At 44.1% G+C, this 11,193-nt stretch overlaps 1 protein-coding gene across 2 annotated transcripts; it reads right to left on the minus strand.

Annotated features, from left to right (window-relative positions):
• Positions 1-794: 794 nt before the first annotated feature.
• LOC309498644 (uncharacterized protein) lies at positions 795-8,381 on the minus strand. Of its 2 annotated transcripts, XM_082169489.1 has the most exons (3): positions 8,171-8,381; positions 1,391-7,649; positions 795-869 (listed from the first exon to the last, which is right to left on the minus strand). In XM_082169489.1, the coding sequence occupies exon 2, from the start codon at positions 7,436-7,438 to the stop codon at positions 1,691-1,693; it is 5,748 nt and encodes a 1,915-aa protein (XP_082025615.1). In that variant the 5' UTR covers positions 7,439-7,649; positions 8,171-8,381; the 3' UTR covers positions 795-869; positions 1,391-1,690. The 2 variants fall into 2 exon arrangements, with proteins under 2 accessions (XP_082025615.1, XP_082025614.1); XM_082169488.1 differs by having other exon boundaries at positions 1,391-8,381.
• Positions 8,382-11,193: the final 2,812 nt, after the last annotated feature.

Consider the following 11,193-nt stretch of genomic DNA (forward strand, 5'->3'; position numbering starts at 1 on the left):
AATCAATATTGTGACACTAACATTGCTTATAAAAACATTTGGTGACTGTTAACAAGTAGAACACAGATACAAGTTACCAACATAACATTTTTATCAAAATATTTCAAGGTTTTTGAGTAATGACAACATGACCAAAATTTTTTACAAATTGCCCCTGGTCTCCTACTCTCTTTTCTGGAAGCTGTTCTCCATAACATGTTCAGTGCACTGATGAACGTTGAGGTTATAATGTTCAGGAACAGTGTTTAAAATTAATTTTAACTGACAAGTTCGTCAGTCTTAGGAAGGTCAAACAAATGAGTTTTGGAAACGGGATGGAAAAAAACTGTCTCTCTTTTTGTGGGCGGAGACTATTTAAATTAGTAACATTGTGACTTTCACAAAAAACATGTTGTAGTCCAAATGAGTAGTAATTGTAGTTCTTGAAAAGTGGATGCTGTTAAATAAAATATCTCCTTTTGGAGTTGACTTTGAGCTTTGTGACCTTGCATATCTTTTTTCATGCTCAAACAGCAACAATACACACTAACTAAAGTTGAAAAAGCATAATAGGACCCCTTTAAGCAATTCTCAGCTTTTTTTTAGACAACATTAGATGTGTTTTTTCCACTATTGTTTTATATAGAATTGTTCTATATATACAGTTTAGACTATAAACTGTAATTAAATAACAGAAAAATTAAGAGTAATCCCTTACTGTAAAAATGTTGGCTAGTAAAAGCTGAATTTGCCGGTTGATAACAGACCCACTACACAGAGTCCGGTTAGAGACTTTCACCAGATGTGATCAGGTATTCGGGAATAACCCATTTATTGTCACCACAACTCAGTACACTGGATAATTCTGATTTGCATGTGTGTGTGGTTTTCTATAAATAAAGATATAAGAAGAATAGATAAGTACAAATAACAATAACAGATAATAGTAGTCACAATAAACATAGTAACAGTAATCTCCACAATGAATATTAAGTTACAATGATTAATAAAGTACAATAAGAAAAACAAATGTGCCATTATATGGAAAAGTATACTGCTAGAAACGATTAATACTGAGCGGTTGAAATTCGACACCTTTGCGCGCTGAGGACAGAAATGGAGCCGCTCTGTCTATCACATTAGTGCGCATGCGCTCAAAGAGTGCTTCGACTCTAGAAGTGAGCGATATATATATATTAAATAGACCATATAATGAATAAAAGGCACGTAGATTATGTCTTATGAATATAACAATGAAATATCTGAGGAAACTAGTATGTAAATATACATACGAACATCTTTACGAGCTCGGTCGTATCGTCACTCGCATGCATTAACTTTTACACACGTGGGGCTATTCCAACGTTCATAAAATGAGTAAAGAACAAAGTATAAACAGACTGCAACTTACTTTAGAGGCACGCACACAACTTTAGCAAGGATTAATTGTTACAGTACAGCTTGCATCCGTCCGCTTTCCCGAATCAGTCAGACTCCGTTCAGTGGGCGGGAGCACTGACCTGCACGTCTTTTCCGCGGCGCTGATTGGCCTGCTGGACAGATGCTGTGACGAATGCGTCATTTTGGCATATAGCAAAGGAAACTAAGACACTTAACTATAAGAATAATAGTGGCCTTTTTAACAGCCGCCCCCAGATGTCCGTAAGGAAATATGTACAATAACAAAAGGCCTATACCATTCAAAATGGCTTTAATCTGGTATGGCAGGCAATTGGATGAGGCGTGCGACTGGGCGTGTGTACAACCTCTCTCCCACTTTAATTTGAGCTGTTCTTACTCTGCTGTCTACTCCAGGGAATACCTTTGACACCTGGCCCACCGGCCAGAGGGCTCTGGGCAATTGGGGGTCAATGATCAGGACGATGGTGCCAACCTGGAGGTCAGATTTCTCATCTTGCCACTTCTGGCGGGTCTGAAGGCTGGGTAGGTAGAACCTGATGAAGCGCTTCCAGAATTGGTCAGCAAGGACTTGACTATGCCGCCATCTGCGTCGACTGATCAGTTCAGATTCCGGGTATATCACAGGAGGAAGTGATGAATCTGGCCGCCCCATCAGAAGGGAGTTTGGTGTGATGGGGTCCAGATCAGAAATATTAGATGAAGTGTAGCCCATTGGCTTGGAATTTAAGATCCCTTCGATCTCCACCAACATAGTGTACAGCACTTCGAAGGTGACAGACTGGGCACCAAGTGTTGTCATCAAGGCCTGTTTTAGGGAACGAATCTCTCTTTCCCAGCTGCCACCAAAGTGTGGAGAATTAGGTGGATTGAAGTGGAATTGTATTTGCTGGCTTGCCAGCTGTTCTTGCAGTTCTGGGACAATAGCTGCGTATGCTTCTTTCAGTTCTCTCTCCCCTCCTTTAAAGTTGGTCCCTTGATCCGATAATAGCTCGAATGGCTTGCCTCGTCTTGCGATGAATCGTCTGAGAGCCATGAGGAATGAATCAGAGTCGAGACTATGAAGGACGTCAATGTAGACTGCCCGGGTAGTGAGACATTTGAACAGGATGCCCCATTTCTTCTCGTTTCTGCGACCTACTTTAACAGAATATGGACCGAAGCAATCCATTCCTGTTGAGTAGAAGGCGGGCTTGAATAAACGTAATCTGGCTGGAGGGAGGTCTGCCATTTTTGGTACCTCAGGGTTTTTTCTCCACTTCTGGCAGTCCACACAAGCACTCTGACACCGTTTTATGGCCTCTCTGCCTCGTAGAATCCAATATTTACGCCGAAGCTCGGCAAAGACTCTTTCCGGGCCTGGATGGTGGAGTTTAGTGTCGTAACTCTGTATGAGCAGTTTAGAGACTGGGTGTTTTGGGTCTAGGACAACGGGGTGTACTGTATCAGGATCTAGATAAGGGCTCCAACGTAGGCGACCTCCTACTCTGATCAGCTGAGTCTCATGGTCAAGTTCAGGGGCAAGTGTCTTTAACCGACTGCTTCTAGAAAGTGATTTTCCCACCTTTAACTGCTCCAGTTCAGAGGGAAAGCACTCCTCCTGAGCTTGTTGTAGGACACTGATTTCAGCCGTTCTGTAGTCATCAGCCGTCGGACTGTTGCCTGCCGCCCCATGACAGGCCCTGGATTCAATTAGCTCTTCAAAAGTTTTATACAGGCTGATGTCAGGGAATGACAAGCTGGCTGTGAAGCAGGTAAGGAAGCAGGGAACTGTTTTACGAAGCTCGTCTTCATCTGTAGCCACAGGATGTGGGATTTCCGGCCACAGATTTGGAGGATCTTTGAGAAAGGATGGACCTTGGTACCAATAGCTGTCTGGTCCCAGCTTATTTAGGCTTTTCCCTCGTGTTATATCGTCTGCTGGGTTATGAGCTGATGGTACATAACGCCAGGTGTGCCGGTCTGTGATGTCCTGGATCTCGGCGACTCTGGTTCCGACAAACACTTTAAATCGGCAAGAGTCTGACTGCAGCCAAGTGAGGACTGTGGTGGAGTCAGTCCACAGAATGAATTGGTTTATGGGAAGGTTCAGTTCTGTTCTGACTACTTTAGCGAGCTGTGCCCCAGTCAGCGCAGCACAGAGTTCCAGACGAGGGATTGATTGCTGTTTTTTGGGTGCCACTCGTGATCTGGCTGTGAGGAAGGCCACCTCTACCTGCCCATGTTGATCCTCTGTGCGGAGGTAGGCGACTGATCCATAAGCACGCTCAGAGGCATCACAGAAAACATGTACTTCTCTCTGACTCATGTCTGTGTCTCTGATTGGGCTGGTGTAACATCTTGGAAGGACAATGTGTTGCAGGGCAGGCAGCTCCTCCACCCACTCTCTCCAGGTCTGTAGAAGATCTACAGGTAAATGTGGGTCATCCCAGTCCCTTTTCTTATCCCAAAGGTGCTGCACTATGAGCTTGGCTCTGGTAGTGAAGGGAATAAGATAGCCCAGGGGGTCGTACTGACTTGCCACAACTTTGTAAATGGTACGCATGGTAGTCTCAGTGGTTGCTATAGGACGATACTTATAAGAAAGCGTGTCCGTTTGTTGATTCCAGAGAAGCCCCAGTGTAGATTCTTGGGTGTTGCTCTGCCCTTGTGAAATCCAAAGTTCAGTGCCATCTGATCTGGCCTCGGGAGGTAAATGGCTTATGATCGAAAGCTGGTTGCTGGACCACTGCCTCAGGTCAAAACCCCCCTCTGCTAATAAGCTCCTGAGTTTGTCAACAAGACTCTTCGCTTCTTCCACTGAGGAGAAGCTTTGCAGACAATTGTCAACGTAGAAAGACTTCAGGACAGAATGGCGGACGTCTTCCCCAGGTTGGCTATGGTCGAGGACATGTTTTTGTAATGCAAAGATTGCACAGCAAGGGCTGCATGTCGTGCCGAAGGGGAGAACCTGCCATTCATAAACACTGGGTGGATCCTGTGTCTTTAGATCCCTCCAGAGGAATCGCAGGAGTGGCCTGTCTTCTGGAAGTAATCTGATCTGGTGGAACATCCCCCTGATATCACTGCTGAAAGCAATGGAATGTTCTCTGAATCTGAGCAACACTGCGAGAAGAGATGGGCCTAACACAGGTCCAGGGAGCAAGAGCTTGTTAAGGTTTTGACCCTGATATTGAAACGAGCAATTAAATACAACCCTGTTCTTCCCGTTGTGTTGGACCAGGTGATGGGGAATGTACCAGGTGTTAGTTGAGCATGTTTCAGCACTTGGTTCCACCCTGACTGCATAACCTGCCTGCTCTAGTTTCTGAATCTCTGCAGTGTAGGCAGCTGCTTGCTTTGGGTCTTTGGCCAGCCTTCTCTCTGTGGCTCGCAGATGAGGGAGAACAGCATTTTTGGGGGCCTGGAGGTCTGGCATGTTCTTAACATGCAAAAGTGGTGTTGCATAGCGCTTAACACCATCCACCTCTACTCTCACTGTCTTGCTCTCCAGAATTTTCACTGCTTCCTGGTCTTGTCTGGATCTTGTGCTTATCTTTTCACTTTGCCAGGGAAGCACATCTATCTGCCAAAGTCTCTCCACTTGTTTGAGAAGATCAGTTTCTGGAGGTGCCATTGAGGTGAAAAGACACTGTTGTTCATTGACCTCATGTTGCAGGTGTTGTACAGGGCCCTGCAAAGTCCAGCCGAGACGAGTCTTGATGGCTGCTGGTCCCCCTGGGGGGCCTAGGCGGATTGGCTCCACTGCCGTAATGAGGTGGGGGTAGTCGGATCCGATGAGCAGGACAGGGCGAACTGCCTCTAAATGGCTCAAAGGAAGCGCTCTGAGGTGGTGGTATTTCTCCCTCAAGGTCTTAACCGGGTGTGTATGTTCAGCAAGACTCAACTGTTGGGCTGTGAATGCACCCTTTATGTGATACAGTTTGCTGGGCTGAGACAGGGGGGAGATGTGAAAGGACACTGCTGCACCAGAGAGCATTTGTAATTCCTGCCTGATTGTGCGAAGTGGCAGATCTTCTGGCTGACCTTTTAGGCCCAACTGTTTGGCAGCATTGTGCAGAAGAATGGTCCTCTCCGATCCATCGTCCAGGATGGCATAGGCTTTCATCTTGTTTGCCCCATTTCGGATAATGACCTTGACGATCTTTAGAAGAACCTTTCGGCTGGCAGGGGGCTTACGAATGAGAAGTATCTCGTTCATAGTGTTGAGGAGGCAGGCATTAGAAGAAGGACCTTCATTTGGGGTTGTCTTTGGGATGTCTGCACTCTTGGGAGTGATGGCATGAAGGACCAGTAGGTGGCGTCCATTACACTGTTTGCAGCGCATTTTCAGATTGCACTCTGAAACTTGATGATTCCTCCCGCAGCGCCAGCATCTGTTGCAGTCTCTTATCCAGTTTCGTTTCTGGTCAATGGTAAGCTGCTTAAAGTTGTTGCAATTGTTGAGGGAGTGTTTATGGTGGTCACAGTAAGGGCAGTAAGGGGTTGAAGCAGGTTTGTTGGCTGTAGGTGTCATTTTCATCTGTGGAGGTGCTTTCTCTGTGCCAAACAGAATGGTGGCACTTTTAGCGAATGGCTTAGAGTCTCTGATCACTTCTCGTGTTCGTGTTGGATATCCACGACGACTAACTCCTACAAACCTTGATGTGTCCTCCTGCACTTGAATTTCATACTCCAGCCACTCTGACAGATCAAGAAGGGTGGGTATTGGCACCTGGTGAGGATGTGCAAAGCGTCGGAAACTTGACCTGAGGTCGTGCGGCAGCTTCCCTAGGAGCCGAGAGACATGGGAGCCACACTGTAACTCAAAGGTGCCCTTCCTTCCTAGTTGCTCTAGCATTCCAACAAGGGAACGAACCCTGAGGGCGAAAAGTCGGAAAGCTTTAATGTCCCCACTGGCTATGTTTGGACCATCCATGAGCTCTACTATACGTTGCAATGCGAGCTGATGAGGCTGACCGTATTGCTGATCCAGTGCTGCCATGGTCTTTGTGAAGGGTAGTTGTGAATGACTGTACGAATCAGCGATAAGCAGTGCCTCCTCAAGTTTGAGGTGATCAGTGAGTATTTGGAATTTGAATCTCTCCGTGGCTGTAGCTGGGAGAATGTTCTCCAGGGCTATCTTGAGCCGCGAGAATTCTCTGGGATTCGGATGTACAAAGTCTGGAATTGTGGGGGACGGACCTCGGTACATCTGCTCTAGCTCAGGTGGAACGGGGCTGGATGCTCCGCGCGGCAGGTGAGAGCGTTGGGCAGATTCAAAAGGTTGAGGGGCTGCGTTCTCTGGCTTGTATGATGCATAACGACTCGGTCTGTAATGCGTCTCAGTTCTGGAGAAGGCTCTTTCCTCCCTTGTTGCATCCCACCTGTCACTTTCGGAGTGTGACGTGTGGTGAGGAGAGTGCGGCTTTGCTCTGGGGATAGCTATTGGAGCTAGGAAATCCTCAGAACTGTGGTTGGGCTGATCTGATTCAATAGACCTGAATCGTGGGGCTGACACTGGTGTAAAGCTCTTATCACTCTGTTGTGTTCTCAGCAAACTGCGTGGCGCAGGTACAGGTCGCGTAGTGGTGGCAGGAGGAGAAGACTGTGCTGCAGGCTGTCGCTGCTCCAGTTGGATCTGTAGCTGCTGCATTTGTCGTTTCAGCTGCGAAAGTTCTTGTGAATACTGGTCTGTAGCCTGTTGAAATGTGTCTCTTTCTTGCTGCATCGTCCGCAGTGTCTGTAGCAGATTGTCATGGGTAAGGCGTAGATCCCTGTTCTCACGCTGGAGGATGCTGGTTCCCCATGGTTCATTATCAGACCACTGTTGAGGACGATCAGGCTCTTTGCGCAGTAGCGATGTTGGAGTGATACCAGATGCACCCTCTGGTTCTGGGCTGGAAGGCACTATACGATGAAACTGAGAGTGTGGTGACATGGGTTCTGGAAACAGTCTTGGGAGAGTGAAGCCACTGAGGTCATACTCTTCATATCGTGCGGGGAGGGCTGTTTTCCTCCTGACACGCACGACTGGCTCATCCTCTTCATGCTGTGACATCTTTGCGTAGTAAATCTGGGGATCCGGCTCGAAGGACCATGTAAAAATGTTGGCTAGTAAAAGCTGAATTTGCCGGTTGATAACAGACCCACTACACAGAGTCCGGTTAGAGACTTTCACCAGAGGTGATCAGGTATTCGGGAATAACCCATTTATTGTCACCACAACTCAGTACACTGGATAATTCTGATTTGCATGTGTGTGTGGTTTTCTATAAATAAAGATATAAGAAGAATAGATAAGTACAAATAACAATAACAGATAATAGTAGTCACAATAAACATAGTAACAGTAATCTCCACAATGAATATTAAGTTACAATGATTAATAAAGTACAATAAGAAAAACAAATGTGCCATTATATGGAAAAGTATACTGCTAGAAACGATTAATACTGAGCGGTTGAAATTCGACACCTTTGCGCGCTGAGGACAGAAATGGAGCCGCTCTGTCTATCACATTAGTGCGCATGCGCTCAAAGAGTGCTTCGACTCTAGAAGTGAGCGATATATATATATTAAATAGACCATATAATGAATAAAAGGCACGTAGATTATGTCTTATGAATATAACAATGAAATATCTGAGGAAACTAGTATGTAAATATACATACGAACATCTTTACGAGCTCGGTCGTATCGTCACTCGCATGCATTAACTTTTACACACGTGGGGCTATTCCAACGTTCATAAAATGAGTAAAGAACAAAGTATAAACAGACTGCAACTTACTTTAGAGGCACGCACACAACTTTAGCAAGGATTAATTGTTACAGTACAGCTTGCATCCGTCCGCTTTCCCGAATCAGTCAGACTCCGTTCAGTGGGCGGGAGCACTGACCTGCACGTCTTTTCCGCGGCGCTGATTGGCCTGCTGGACAGATGCTGTGACGAATGCGTCATTTTGGCATATAGCAAAGGAAACTAAGACACTTAACTATAAGAATAATAGTGGCCTTTTTAACACTTACTTTACTTTTTACTTTACGTTTTAAATTACAGTAATTAATCAATTACTTAGTAATGAATTACACTTCACACTGTTCAGAATTATTATGTTTTAGCTCTATGTAATGTAGTTACCGGTATTGACAATAACAACCTTTCACCAAACCATTTCAGTGTGAAAACTGATAACAAATTTAAAACAGAAATACACAATTTATACTATTCTTTGATTGAATGAAAAAAGAAGTGTAATAATGGGAGTAATAATTTGCAACATTTTCATAATAGTAATATTAATATTTCATAGGAATATTGATTTATAATTTATTTCCCTATTCACATTCTCACCCTCAAGCCATCCTAGTGTATGACTTTCTTCTTTCAACCAAACACAAACAGAGTTATATTAAAAAATATCCTTTCAAACTTTATAATGGGAGTGAATAGGACATAAGATTTTGAAGCCAAAAAAAGGGCATCCATCCATCCTTCATAAAAGTAATCCATACGGCTCCAGGAGTTTAATAAAGGCCTTCTGAAGCAAAACGATGCATATTTATATAAGAAAAATATCCATATTTACAACTTTATAATCCCTGGCTTTCAGTAACGGCCATACACGAGTGGAAGTGGAAGAGTGACCTCTGACCTGTGATGCAATGTAACTGGAAAGCACGTTGTTGCTGCTCCTCATTGTCTCTCATCAACCAAAACTCTTATACATAACAAGTGAAAAAGAATTAATCCCCTGCTGAAATTCTAAAGAAATGGGAAAGAAATTCTTCCTTGCCAATCACTATCATTACACCATTGTGCCTCTAACTGTTTTAATCCAAATAAAATCAAAGGTAATGTTTCATTAGCTGTTATTTTTACATAATGATCCCTTTTTTTTTTGTATTAACATAATTAGCCAGCTCTCAGCGGCTTGTGGGGTCCGCAAGGTCTAATTGGCCCTGTGGCATGATGGGAAATAGCACAAGGTGGCGCGTCGAGCAGGTGTTGATGGTGGAGGTGAGTGGCAAACGTGGGGCAACGCAGAGGCGGGTAATTACAGGATGAATTTCACTTTAATAAATGTGGGAGATGCAGATAGCAGGGCTTTCTACTTAATGGCTTCTGCCTCTGGAGCCACTTTAGACAGAGAATGATCTGAAAGAGTGTTTAATTAACACATGCTCTCTGATCCAGAGAGAGAAAGAGGGAGAGCGAGAGGATGAGGGAAAATGTAAAACGAGTAAATACAAAGAAAGAATAAAAAATCAAAACAGGAGCAGATAGAAAGGCAATGAATGAAAGAAAGGGACAATAAAGAGATGTCGAGAACGAGATGACAAGACATTATGAATTTAGGAGACCAACATACGTATATGTTATGTTTAATGCTCCCTATTGTTTCCTCCGTCATTTTGTAATCCCTTTTGGTGGTGTTGTTTTTTTCTTTACACTGTGTGTTACGAGAAGCGGACAGGTAAGATTATACACTGTGTTAGTACATCAGTTTAGGGGCGAGTGCCACCCCTTGTACTTTTAGTTTTGGATAGAGAGTGTAGTTTAGTTAACCCATCATTGACAACACCAAAGCTCCCTCTATTTTGCTGTAGATCATCAAACCGTGAGGTTCCTTCTTGCGCAAACGCTGCCTTCAAAGTCATCGCGTAAAGCCCTATTTGTACGGGATTAGTTTGACATGGAGAGGTGGGGTAAAGTAATTATTACCAGAGTTTCGCATTGATTTTTGTCCCATCCGAATGTGCATCTCAGTAATTATTACAGACAATGTCAGTAAAGATTACGGCGACTTTTACCTTCTGGAAAAAAGTCCAGAAAAATTACCTCAGGTAATACTAATCCAGTGCGAATACACCCGCTGTAAATATGTACGTAAATATTCCATGTTTAAAAGTAGTTTGCCACGGTTTTTCAAGTCTGGAGGCGCTTGAAGCATTCAGTTGCGTTCTAGACACTGGGATGAGTCTGTGGCAAAACTCAAGTGTTTTCTACACACCATTCAGATCAGAAAGAAGATCGAAAGCACTTGTTAGAGGCATGAAACATCTTTTAGCATTAGGTAAGTGCCTATTACTAACACAATCCAATCTGAAGTCAATTAATACATCGTTCGACCGGACCTTACTGATACATAAATATAGGTTATATGTGTTTGCGCACAAGATATCAGGAAGCAACGTAATACACACATGACGACATGAGGGTGACGGCGATGTGTAAATCGAGTTAGGGTTAGGGTTAGGCTCCCACTTCTGCTAGTTTTACTGAGATTTCTTATCCTGTGCAAATTGGCCATTATTGTTATAGATATCCTGTGGTAAAATTACATTACTCCATCTACCCTTGTAAAACTAATCCTGTCCGAATAGGGCTTAAGTTTTCAGATCCCACTGTCCTGAAGAGTTCAGCTCCAACCCTTATCAAACACACCTATACCAGCTAATCTAGCTCTTCAGGAATGCTTGAAAACACAGGTGTGCTGAAGCAGGTTAGAAATAAACTTTGCAGGACGGTGACGCTGTCTCAGAAATCGAATACTTCCCTATCCTATGCGGAAAACAGTACGCCAACATTTACTATCCCAGGAGGCATGGGAAAGGATTTGTAAATGCGGTGAAGCAATGCAACTGAACTCGTAGGTCGCATGATAGACAACAATCATACTATATAGAGCTTTTTAACGGTCGTGGAGTAAGTTTCAAACCCTGCTATACAGTACGAGATTTTGGGCGCAGCGTGAGTCTCCAGGAGCAGTGTTGAAGACCTCTGATGTAGGTACTGGAAGTAACTTCCGA

The sequence above is a fragment of the Leuciscus leuciscus genome (genome assembly GCF_965113295.1).
Source record: "Leuciscus leuciscus genome assembly, chromosome: 5".
Lineage (NCBI taxonomy): Eukaryota > Metazoa > Chordata > Actinopteri > Cypriniformes > Leuciscidae > Leuciscus > Leuciscus leuciscus.

What these genes read in the sequence shown, in the direction of transcription:
- LOC309498644 (XM_082169489.1), bottom strand. Translation starts at nt 7,438, where the DNA reads ATGTCACAGCATGAAGAGGATGAGCCAGTCGTGCGTGTCAGGAGGAAA.